Source organism: Argopecten irradians, chromosome 2, assembly GCF_041381155.1.
Source record: "Argopecten irradians isolate NY chromosome 2, Ai_NY, whole genome shotgun sequence".
NCBI lineage: Eukaryota > Metazoa > Mollusca > Bivalvia > Pectinida > Pectinidae > Argopecten > Argopecten irradians.
The window spans coordinates 45,641,259-45,654,798 of record NC_091135.1 but is presented as its reverse complement, the minus strand read 5'-3'; the positions used below and the strand labels follow the sequence as shown (position 1 = coordinate 45,654,798).

Sequence of the window (13,540 nt, the reverse complement as noted above, 5' to 3'; positions counted from 1 at the left end):
CAGGGAATCTGAGAGTTGAACAACGATGGGATTAATGAAATCTTTCATCCCTTTTGGGTCGAGACAGGAGAATCTCAACCCGAGGGGTAAGATTCTGAAGTTGTCAAAAACGAATCTTATTTTTATTTCAACAAATTTTATTGACATGAATGGTATAGTCAAAAGGATCGAATAACAGGCAAAGCCTATATAAATTCTTTCCTTGGGTGGATAATAAGTCAAAATATTTGAAATGAATATAATTATATAACAACAAAACATAGAAAAAGGTAACTATTAGGTTATATATACAAATTACATAAATACATACATTCACACGCGCACCATTACAAACACATACATTATAAACTTAATACAGATATAGCAATTTTTTAAACTAAGGTATGAACTTGTGAATAATTTTATATATTTACTAATTATATGTTAGTTGGGTATTTATTAATAAGTAAATATAAGAGTAAAGTTTAAAGAATCACAAACTAATTGTTTAAAAATTGGTTTATTAACACACAAACACAGAATTATTGTTCAACTGGGTTAAATCGGAATCAAGGATTATACTATATTCAGATTGGATCCTACGGTCAAAACAGAGACTTAAATTTTATAAATATCTTTCCAACGAATTAATGAATATCTTTAAGCATTTGCTTATTTATATTAATATCACAACTATTGCACCCATATAAAAACGTATCAACGCTAATGTGATTATAGGTATTATTGTATCTGTTGATGTTTTGGAATAATTCATTGCGAATATTAAAGGGTTTGTGACACAAAAACCTTTTTATAGATTTTCTGATAGTTTGACCCTATCAATGTTGGCTGACACGCGTTTTACAGCCCCCGCAAAGCTGTTTATCTACTTTAAACTATTGCAGTAAGGGTAAATTATGCTGTTGATGTTTGGATAATTCATGCGAGAAAACTTTTTATAGATTTTGTGATAGTTTGACCCTAGTTGGCCGCCCTCAAAGCGTTTCCGGTCACGTGGTACCAACGCGTCATCCGTTTCACCATGCTCTGCTGTCTGCTGTAGATACTGTATATTTATAGAGAAAAACTACAGAGTCTTCTACTATTTTTTTGTAAATATCTGCGTTGGAAAACAATGACAGGGATATCCCTGCTTTGGGCTTTGTTCTGGACATTATTCCATACCAGTTTGACCCTTTGATGAACACTGATAATTCTCTTTCTACGGAGAAGGGGGTTAACATCGCCAGATGTTTCAGATACTGATCAAGAGAACCAAGATGGTAATCAAGAGGATCGGTTGACAAACACAGCATGGTTTGTAATACATCTATTATTTTTTTTAATTTATTGGCATTAAATATAGATGTGGATGCCTTTATGGGTATTCATCAGATAATTTATTTTTTTACATCAAAATCATCCATTGAGAAAAATTAATGTCTCCTTTTATTACAGTATAAATGCATTCGTATGCTACACCAATTTTACATACCTACATATACATTATGTAAAAACATACAGGTATCTCAATAAAATGTCTTTTATTAATTAACATCAATGACAACAATTTGTGATATACTTTATTACTATGTCAATAAACAATTGAAGAATTCAGTAAATAAGGATTATATTCTTAACAATGAGGAATGTATAATAATGACATTGGTTACTACTGTGAGACAAAGCTAATTACATGGTTCAATTACCAATAGTCAATTTTTCCATTTTATGTTTTGGATACATATTGAGTTATCTTTTTTTTTAATTTTCAACAGGTGCTCATGTGGTTTCTGTGATCCTATGGTTACGGAATTGGAATCTACGGTCTGCTGTCGTGAGATAAATGCTGTCAATTAATAATTTCCAATAAAACATCTCTGTAGATGGTTTATATTGTTATTAATTTTACTTATTGCTATGTTTATTATTTACTGAATGTTAATTTTGTTGCAATAATTTATATACATTTCATCTATCCTCTTCTCTATATTATGTATTTACATGACTACATAGCCAGATACTATTACTGATATTATGCAATTATCTATTCAATAATGTGTACTGTAGCATTTGTATGAGTAATTAGTAGCAAGCAATGGTGATGATAAATTTTCCTTAAATTGTTACAAGCAAATACACGTTTAAAACACGTACATTCCATGTATAATGTTTACTAACAAACAGAGCTAAGTAAATGGACAATAAATACCATGATCAGGTCATACATAACAGGTCAACTTTTCAAACATGAATTAAATTGACCCTGAAGTAGTTTAATGTCTCCATATAAAACCCCATTCACACAAATGATGATTTTCTGTCAACTCAAACTGGACTTATTTGTAATGCAACCATGCATTTTGAATACTCTTCTTCTTTGGGAAGCGAAAAAACTTGTTTTATTTTAACTTGTTTGATTTCTGTGATTCTTATAGCAGCCATAAGCAGCACATTGCACCACACTGGATTCATAATGACAGTCTGTAATTATTTCCTGTGACACAAAGATAAGTGTAAGTTTAGGTGTTTAGCTCAATGCTCAGCAGCGGTGAGCCAGTCGGTGAACCAGTGACGCATGCTGGCTGACAGCCTCGTTATCGCAATAATTTTATGCATATCGGTCAGCTGCCCAGATGGTCCCATGTCTAGCCTGGTATCTCGGTGTGTGTAATTTCGGAGAACATAAAGGAGGCCCAATCCATAGACAACTTATCACTTTTTGTGTCACAAACCCTTTAATGTAAAGGGGACATTCCAAAAAATAATGAGAAACTGTCTTAGATGAGTCAGAACAACTGCATGATGGGTTATCAGTTAGATGATCATGATATAAAGCAGACTTTAAATCACTACAACTATTTCTAAGTTGAGTAAGTATGATATTTGCCCTCCTTTCCCCTTCAGATTTAAAAGTATCTACAGATATCATATCAGTAACTTTATTTTTTTCTAATAGATGCTTGAAACTTGCAAGAGAAGGATAGTTAAAAGGATTTTCATCTGAGGTGTTAACTTTGCGGCTCATGAATGGAAAGAAGCTATCATAGTAATTGTTAAGAATCTTATCCCGAGGGTCGAGATCTCCTGTCTCGCTCCAAAGAGGGTGAATGATTCTTTCTCTTACCCCGTGCACCACGTCGTGTCTTTAATAAACGTGTCACTTATGCAAGCGATGATGACGTAACCTCAATGAATCGTCGTCTTTGGGACGTCATTTCATTGTTGTGGTGACGTTATAATAATATTACCGCGTCGTCATGATACTGTTTTTGTGACGTCATACAATTGTTGAGCACGTGCAAAGATCTCGTGTAGCTCGTCCTACCATAGGGTGAGATAGAAAAATCCCAAACCGGTAAAACTCTGGATATCATTGTCTGGGGACAGAAAATAATATGTTGAACAGTTCACTTTTGCACCGCAGGTACGACGTTAGAATTCTACATATGCACCTACTGTCCTATTGTAGGATATCGTAAAAGGCGACTAAATATGATATTATATTTTTCTTTTCTTCCTTGACACCGCCTCATATTTGGCCTTCGGTTGATCGTTCGCCCATGTGAGAGAGGCTCTGGTTTTGTCCCCTTGCCGAGACACACCGTAGCCTATGAAAGTGGTAGGTTCTGCTCCTGCTTAGGGCTCAGCATTAAAGGAGCGGGACAGTTGGTTCGCCAGTTGTCAGAATTATGTGAATCGGTAGGGTATGTTGCTTTGTGTCTCAAGCGGCATGCTATAGCACTATAAATGGACAAGAGTTCCAGTATACAAGAAGACACAACGCGAATATACCACATCACGCATCTGGCACTTTATACACGTACGACACCACATCCTGGATATTGGTAGGACGTAGATATAATATACCAACTAATTGGGCGTCTTAATGTGATGTCAATGATCTTTCAATTCAATTTGTATGAACATAACCGAAAGCAATTACGAACTTTCGGTATACGTTCAATTGTTATATTTAAATAATAATAATGCATACTTGACCAAATAAATTTCACTCCATTATCGATTTAAAATGTTATTTGACGAGTTTATCATTAGCATTCTGTTTTGAATGATGAGACCAGCCTTGTTACACAGGCCAATCGGGCCTTTTGATATCGGATTGAATGGAAACGGTGGGAAGTAATAGTGCTAGTATAGTGTTGGAACCTTTAGATCCAGATTGACCAAAATTGATTTTGGTAATCGATGATCTAGATTCATGTTAATTTTTTTCATAGCCATTTTCACATTACGTATTACCAAATTTAATACCCAAGAGTCAAATTATTTAATGTTTGTTGACTTTTAAGTTACCGGGTTTTGATTCCCCGATACTGGTCCTAATTACTTGTATTATATATAAGTTAATATTTCAACAATTAAAAGGTGACAATAAGTGTAGTAGTAATTATTATAATTATTTGAAATAGGCCTAACAAAGTACTGTCTTGTGTAAAAAGGTTAGGGAAGGCAATAATCATAGTTTCATTAAATGGCTTAAACGAAAGTGTATCCTGATACCAAAATAATTAATCTCCTCACATTGTTTCAATACAGTGTCCTTAGACATTAATTTTGTCTGATATACAAAGATTTATAAGAGAGTGTTGCTTGGTTTAAATGTTTTGTTTATTGCTTTATTTACACAGGGCGTTTTATGACCACTGACAATATCTTATCGATTAATTGCATTGTAATATCATTTAGAATACAGGCAGTCTCTATAAATACTCCGTGCATATGATACGTTAGGAATGACAAAATCAAACCAGTGTCTGTACTATAAAACCACAATTTGATCCCAGGCCTAACAACACTGGGTGATGGATGCTTTGATACGGCGTATACATTCCGCTCTGGCTTAGCATTTAGAATCCCCCTACACATGCTTAAAATAGGCCATGATAACCCTCAGCATTAGCTGACAGCATCCTGTACTTGCGAGCGGCCCAGTAGGTCTACAGCGATCGAAACAGACATTTTGTTCATAGAATATGCAATCTAATTCAATAAAAATTGTTGCTCTCTACCGTAGAAGCATGCTTGCAGTTGATATATAGACGAAAATTGTTTCGATGTGACATGGACTGACACGATCTCCAATAATGTGCAAGCTTTCTCTCTAAACCAATGTCCACTCGAATAATAGTCAAAATAACCGAATCCGGATGTGAAACTTCGTCATCATTTTATACCAACTTCCATCAGACATTATGACAAGCATTATGGGTAAGAAACCCTAGTACACATCCATCATCTACACATAAACACCGTTAGTTATTATAACTTGGCGTACTGTAAACATGTTGATTTACAGGGAAGACGATTTATGTGATGAAGCAGTTAACGTAAATCACATAAAACCCAATAAACCATAATACTTCCGTTTGTATTACACTATTCTATATTACATGTTAAGATAAATCGCCCGGAATATAACTCCAACGCAAAAAACAGTTATATTCCTAATAGCTTTTGTTTAACAAAATGATATATCGTTGTGAGCCTAGAATAACAAGTGTTACATTAAGTAAAAACAAGGGAATATCTACTGAATGAAAGTTGAAAATCAATTGCAAAAATTAAAACGCCAAATACGTATATTGCTCCTCAGATATTGAACACCTAAATTCATAAATTCTCTTTCCTATTTTTTCTGGACGTAAAGATGGTACACTGCCCCAAGCAAATCGTCTTTATTAAAATATCTTGTAATTTATAGTAAATTAAGACACAAACACAGTTCGATTTGATTTCAAAACTCAATTAATCCCAGGGACTGAGCGATCAATAATAACTTTCTTAAAAAAAATCCTTGAAAGGTTTCGTTTTTTAAACTGAAAAACATAATCGAACTAGTCAAGTTATTAAAAACTATGAGTTGCCATGTTTACTGTAATTGACCATAACACTCTTATATGCATTTGGTAAATTCAAATTATTTCAGATAATGATCACCGTTTGTATTTTGGATCGCTCTTTCTATACCTACACGGTTGATCATATTTAAGATATTGACCTGGAATTTTGTGTTGATAGTTTGGAATCTCGTAGACAGTAGGTGATCAATGCACCTTGTTCAATAGTGTCCCTAGAGTATCAGATGGACTCTGTTTCGAGCTTTATGGTATTTTGTCCATATTCAGAGTGTTTTGCCTTTTATGTGATATCAGGAAACGATATAAAAGGGCTATAATTTCCGATACGTGGGTGGGGTATAGCAGTATTAAGTGCATGTTTAATGTTATGGCTTATATTGACGTACACAAACACCTAACACAGCGGTGCCAATTGATTGGTTGGCGAGCAGACAAGGCACCGTAATACCAGGTCGTATTAATGTTCAATAAGATAAGTGTCAAACATCTTATAAATATAATCATGGGTCATCTGTTCATAGCCAAATATATTGTATTATACACGGAATATATCTGCCATTGGAGCTCTTAAGGTTTAGTATCCGTCCGAGGCCAGAGATAATGTGTATTTGAATAAAATGTCTGGTCAGAAAAATATGTCGTTTACTTGTTTTGTATAATGTCGCAAAAAATATTTGAAAATCTCATTGACATTTTTAAGATTTATGCATAATTTTATAAACAACATCATGTTGTTCTTAGCCTAAGTCAAAGAACCTGATTTGTCATCATTGCAAGCAAGGAGTTTATGTTCAGGTATTGTCATATAGTTCGTCTGTGGTCTTGCGCCATCTACCAATCAAAACATGAACACATTCCACACATTTCCTGGTTCCTGATCGGATGCAAAATTAGACCGACTAAAAGTGATCCAGATGAAATTCTGACCAAATATTGATATTCTCCGGTCAATTACATATCCATGATATTCACGTAATTTACCATCTTAAAAGCATATTATGAAATATCTGCTAAAGATCCGTAAGAGTCACCAGGTAACAAACATCTTCAAAATGTTACTTTAATTGGACGTCTAAAATAGACATGGGCGTGTTGCTTTGTAGAAGGACTTTTGTGTAACATTGTTGAGTAATCACTAAATTTACATCCACTAAAATCACATCAAGTTTGAATCTGTCGGTATAGTCGGAGGTGGTCCTCAGTCATCGTGGTACGCATGTAAAATATAGCACACAGTACAACCGTCTTCAAAACATGTTGCAAATCCTAAAAAATCTATTTTGATATCGGTCTCGTATAAACCTTGACACAGCAGCAAGAACATTGTTACATAAAATGTTCACTTTTTTCTACATTATTGTTGTCACAAAAAGAAACTGTTTCAGCAAACTATGTGTATAATGTATCTCATCTGGAACTAAACACTCCTATAGCATGTTTGCAATTTTAGGTTATTGTCTTTGTATTGGCTTGGTGTTATTTTCGTCTATAATATTGTTATTTGTATAAATCACATTAATAATAGTGTGTCCTTCAATGATAGTCCTCTAACACTAAACACACATAGCGATACCCAGGACAATATTTGGCCATATAAGTTGTTGATAAGGATTAATTTACAATAGCTAGAATCCATCTTTGTTGTGTGAAGTCAATATGCCTCGCGCTATACTCATTACGGCCTTTGTCAGATAAAGTCGGATATTTACACAGAGGAATTCAGTGACAATATCTGATGTTATTGACGTTTTACATATACAAGCTCCCGGATTTATACCGTACAATAAATACGCTTGTGGTCGTGATACGCCGTGTTCTATATGTAAATATGTTCAATGGCATTCAAAAGACTGAAAAGACTGAAGACTGTGCATTACGATTTGACATTGATCATGGTCAAAGATGTCATGTTTTGTTTTGTTTTGTTTTGTGTGTGTGTGTGTGTGTGTGTGTGTGAGTGTTTATTTAGTTATCAGTATTTAGCATAAATAAGACATTGTGAAACCTTAAATCATATTGATCACATGCATTTATTGTACGGTTATAGCATATCTCGAATGCCACCATCCATCTTCACATTGAAACTCGAATGTCTCAAATAGTAAGGTGATATCTATTATCCAAGAAGTGTGGCCTTTTCTACGGCATAAATTCCGGCTCGCAACAAGCTATGATATGTGTTAAATAGATGTGATATACAAACATTGCCAAGTTGTTAACAGAGAAGTCTTTCCACATCATTGCCACGCCAGTGTGCTTTCTCGTTATTTCTTAACTTTTTTTTATTTTACATATTGCTTATAGCATTACGAAAAGTATAATGATGTTTAAGCAGTGAGTAAAATTGTTCGCGTATCAGTTAACACAACGGAACCACCGCTAACCTCCTCATTAAATATTTAAGAGACATTTTAGTTGTCCTTTTGAAAATAGTGTGTGACATAGAGGTTCCTCAACAAGTGACTGTTGTTTATCATGTTTATCAAATTCGAGTTAGTTAATTCTCAAATTTTGAAAAGACACGAGCTTTAGCGATGGAATTTATCACATGGGGTTTCCATTGTGAAACATGCATAGTTATAGGATGAAGACATTTACATATTTATTCTTCTCTTTGTATTGTTTCTTCACATTAGATGTGAGGAAATATTGGATGGATAGTATCAAGGTAAACGAATGCTTCATATGCATATGATATAACGAATATATCATACTCATTTGTTTGAACATCTGATAAACATAAAATCAACAACCATTGAAACAATGAGTTCAAAACGTCTTGGATGTCGAACGCGCAATGCCGATAGTCTGTTTACGTCAGACCTACGGGAGTGGTATGCCAATTGATTAGCAAGCTGAGTGTACAGACATTGGAAGTAAAGGGCTTCATTAATTTATCATAACTGTGATTTATTTTTATCCTGCGGCGGTAGATCGTTGTTTAGCATGTCAATGTTGAGTTTTTCATCACGGATGTTCTTTCAAGGCAGGTTCGTTCGCGCTCGTTTAGCCTATTGCCTGTTCACTGGCTGTTAAAACAACCTTAAGGAAGTTCACAATGACATTGTAAAACATCGCTTCTCTATTGTCTCATTATGTCGGGAACTATTTAACTGATGAGTTCGGTCGCCATACAAACAGTTTCTATAGTTACACGGATCCATCTTTGTACACCGGACGTTGTAGACAGCTAACTTCCGGAAGGGAGAGAATTTGACAGTAGGAAGTGAAAGCGTCTGAGGTAGCAGCTTAAGAGGCAATCGCGATCGATAAACTATTGTTTCAACGACCTCTACCGAATGTCAAATCTCACGTCTTTACATATTCGCTTGGTATTTTTACGATATTGCTGTACACGTTATTGCGTGGGAATTGCTAATCCAATTCCGAATTCTATATAATAATTCGATTGACCTGAAATTTTATCTCCGAGAAATGTGCCATAGGGGAAATTATGTAACGTTTTCGTACACGCCATATACACACACGAAGCCTAATTTAGTTTCCTAGAAAACACTTTCAAATCAAAAAGTACTAAGCACGACAAGAAAACATCCTGGAGATTACTACACAGATACTAGCCAGGATTCTCCATTTTTTAACAGGTGTTACTGCACAGCAAAGTTACACGTACATATCAGTTATATTCAATAGGTTCTTGTACACGTTAGATAACAGAGTTAAAATTAGTTAGATGTAATGCCAGATATCATGAGTTTCGACATCTAAAATTAAAAATATAATTTGCTGACGTCTTAGACATCCGTCGTGCGCCTTAAAGAAATTTATATTTATTTTTATTAAAGGGAACATTATCCATATTTGGTAAACTATCCTTATACTCACATGATATAATCCATATTTGGTAAACTATCCTTATACTCACATGATATAAAAGCGTAAATGGTCTTCACCAACCCGAACCTAGACTGTTATTTCATAAAATAGACTTTTAATCTAAATATACATGAATGTAGAATAACAACACGCTTCATACCCCCGTATCGCTTGGATGCGAATCCTCATGGGACAACTGTCAACTAAATTAGTGGTACATCGCAGTTCCCTTTGAGTTTAAACCCTCCCCCATTTACCACACTTGGTGTGTCTTGAAATGACCTGTCTGGCGTTAAAAAGATCAAACCAAGAGGTGTCCAAGGTCATTACACTGACCGTTCCTCAACCTGGACTATTGATAAACATCTTAGACATCCGAGACTTTACTCTCTCTTAAAGCGTCTTGGCCTCGCTAAAGGTAACATATCTGATGTTGTGTTACCAACAAAGTCATTACTCTAATAACCGACAGTTGCCATGATGAAAATCTGCGTGTAGAACAATCCCGTGGTTTAGATTGTCGATAGTCTCTCACGCGCCGGTATAAATAATATCCGAGCTTAACCATACAGGTATATGTTTGAGACTCATATTGATTATTGGAAGTAAATCTGTACCAGCAGAAACGCGGTCAGCTCTTTGATCAACCAAACATCACACCTGGAGATTACCTGAGAAGACCACGTCCTATATATCTTTTTTATGACGTCACCCAATGAAATAAGCCTGATGTACGTCTATTTTTAAAACATATTTTGAAACAATACAGCGTTCCTTTTACGACTTCCATAGTGTTCCCTTGCAGTTAACTATGTGAAGTTATCCCAATGACACAAACTACACTCCTTACACCTTTTATTGATACCACATAGGATAAGTTGGTAGATAATAACAGTGTAGTGTATTCCAGATTTTGTATGCTTAGTGTCCTATTACAGACGGCCTCCCCGTGTGTAGCAGCAGAAAGTTTTATAGAATATCGTGTGACTCGACTGGGGAATTATGTCCAAAATCGTTCCTCGGTAAAAGAACCAAACAGATAATTGTCCAAAACACTCTCGAGTGATTCTTTTTATAAATCTTGGCACATTAATAACGATGAATCCAGAAGGTGTCCAGTCGTAAAAAAAATAAAAATAAAAAAAGCCTTGATCCATTTGAAATAAGGTATACACACATAAGTCGGCAATTGTCTAGTTCACAATAAAAATGCAATCCAGAAACAATGGATTACAAGAATAATAACAGCTACCGTAACTACTCCGTCCCCACAGTCGTTAGGTTTAGTGGAAGCACATTAGGTCTATAAATCAGTTTTTGGAAGGATCCAATATTGTCTGTAATATACCGATTGTATCGGACTCTAAACGCTATACGCACTATAAATATTGTTGTTTTTACAATATAGACAAATAAAGATGAACGCATATAAGTACACAATTTGTTCTATATTAATCTAAATACTCCTTGGCGCAAATTTAATTCCTATTAAAAAGATTGTGAATTCAGATAAGTATTGATTACAGAGGAATGGCAGATCACGCAATCCTTAACGGGTGGGCCCATCCACAGATTGCAAAAGAGCCAATTCGTGAGCACGCCGGTTACAATCGACAACGCAACATTGTGTGTAGTACTGCAAACCAATTCAATTACGCCACATTTTCCTTCAAGTTCCATATTAGCTGGAGCCTTAATATAGGAATGATTAATAAAAATAGCTCAATGTCTCTTGTTACCATGGAAACTCAACACCTTAAGCACTGCGCAAAGATCCGTAAATATTCAACACCTTAAGCACTGCGCAAAGATCCGTAAATATAGGCGACAGATTTTCGCAGCGAGTTATGATGTGATCAAGGCATCTCCTTAAAGCGATTGTATCCATTGTATGAACTTGTTTTCGTACAATTAGAAAAGTAAGACATACTTCCAGAAATTCAATACAATAAATAGAAAAAATACGGAGGTGTATCACTATTTTATAGTACTATTGTGTGGTTGTTCTGGGAATATACAAGGATTAATAAAAGATTCCTTACTAATGTGTATATATTTAAAAGATCAAAATGCGGTAGGGCAAATGTTCGTTGATAGGTAATAGTAGTTCCCCAGTATAATGTAATTTAAAAGTAGAGAATTAAAAACAATAACAGCGGAAACACTCAATGCTGACAACAATACGTTTTTTTGAAGAGAAGCGTATATTTACATGGTATACTTCACAGGGTGTTGTGATAAACAAATCGACAAATCTTACCTCCGCCGTTTTTCTGTGTCAGGTATGGAAACCTCCAAACATTACCAAGCCCCACAGCATAGCCCACAAGTGAGAGGATAAACTCCGCCCGACTATCCCAAGTTTCTCGCTCTTCTCCCGTGTGGCGGGAAATTTTCTTATCAAGGTCAATCCTCAACAGGTTGGCGGTGGAGGCACCGGGCCCAATACTCATTGTACTTCCATAGGAGGTAGCGGGGCTGGGTAAGGCAAGCGATTCCCTGCCATCACGGGCCTCACCTTCCTGTGAAGTTCCATTCTCCTCCCCCGCTACCCCTCCGGGCGGGGCCAGCAAATTATCTAACTCAATCTTTTCACGATTTGCTCTCGTATCACTCGCCATGTTGCTTGTGAAAGGTAGTAAGCAGCTATAGTTTCCGTGGGAATGAAAACGTTATGAATCCAAGCTATCGTATTGGTCGGTTATCGATCCGTGCTGTCGCTCTTTGGCCGATTCTCCCGCTCGACAACAGAGGGCGCTATCACTTCTAGATTTTAGCTTAATTGAAGATGATAATAAACACAGGGTGTGTATTGCAGACACGATCTGGACATTGATATTGCACAGTGACGTACTTTGGTAAAAATTAGGCAAAAAGGAATCGATAAGTTCTTAGTATTGTGACTTGAGTGCCTGCATGCTTTCCTGGAACAACCGTTTTCACGGGTTGTGGATAGAAGCTTTGGTTGGTATAGGTATTTTATTATTAGTCACACTATCCTGACCTTTTACATTATGTTGACAAAGATTATATGTACCGGTTAAAGAAATGATTATAAAGATTAGTCATTGTATATTTAACAAAGGATATTATTATAATGGACGACTTTTTAATCTAATTATTTTAGTTTCACTTACTTCCTACTAAAAGGTGAATCAAAGTCGGTCTTGTTGTATTACGTCACTCATGCATGTCAGGTATCTACACGTGTTTTACGTGTTTGGTGTTTGTGTTGTTTATTATTATAAATGATACTGGCAACTATCATTTGTTTTATGGTGCGATAAAATTACTGAAGTTTTCATTAGTCCTACGAATTCAATATCTTAATGTCGATAAATGGATATTTCATATATATATAATGGATTTAGTTACTTAAAAATTAGAAAAATTAGGTAAACTCATTTTGAAATCAATAAGTTTCAATCTGTGCGTTTTGTGGCAGATGGGAATTACCGACAAGAGCACACAATAAAATGCTTAGAAATGATAACATTCCTGTTATTTAGGAACCTTTATCATAGATATACAGTAATTAAGTAATCATAAAACCTATATAGACATCGCTAAAATGTTGTTGCCAGTTAGTCTTCATCCATACACGTGTGTGGGGCATTCAAATGACACGTTTTATTTTGAATATGGCGTTTTCGCTGTTTCTATGTGTAAACACTTGGCAAAGATGTCCTAAGTTGTCCAATGCAATAAATTTAGTGCTTATAAAAGCTGATCTGATATCTGTTAAGCATCAGATTGATGTGAAACAGTATTTTTTTAGCGTCTAGACAAATCGTCACAATCTAGCACAAAAATTGTTTGAAATTAGTTGGATGTTTTCAGCA

At 35.3% G+C, this 13,540-nt stretch overlaps 1 protein-coding gene across 1 annotated transcript in view; it reads right to left on the bottom strand.

Annotated features, from left to right (window-relative positions):
- Positions 1-12,385, bottom strand: part of LOC138315666 (sodium-dependent neutral amino acid transporter B(0)AT3-like) — a 46,142-nt gene extending 33,757 nt beyond the window's left edge. The window contains exon 1 of the mRNA XM_069256850.1: positions 11,959-12,385. Within this exon, the coding sequence (XP_069112951.1) occupies positions 11,959-12,319 (361 nt within the window). The 5' untranslated portion in view covers positions 12,320-12,385. The remainder of the gene's footprint in view (positions 1-11,958) is intronic.
- Between the last annotated feature and the right edge of the window lie 1,155 nt (positions 12,386-13,540).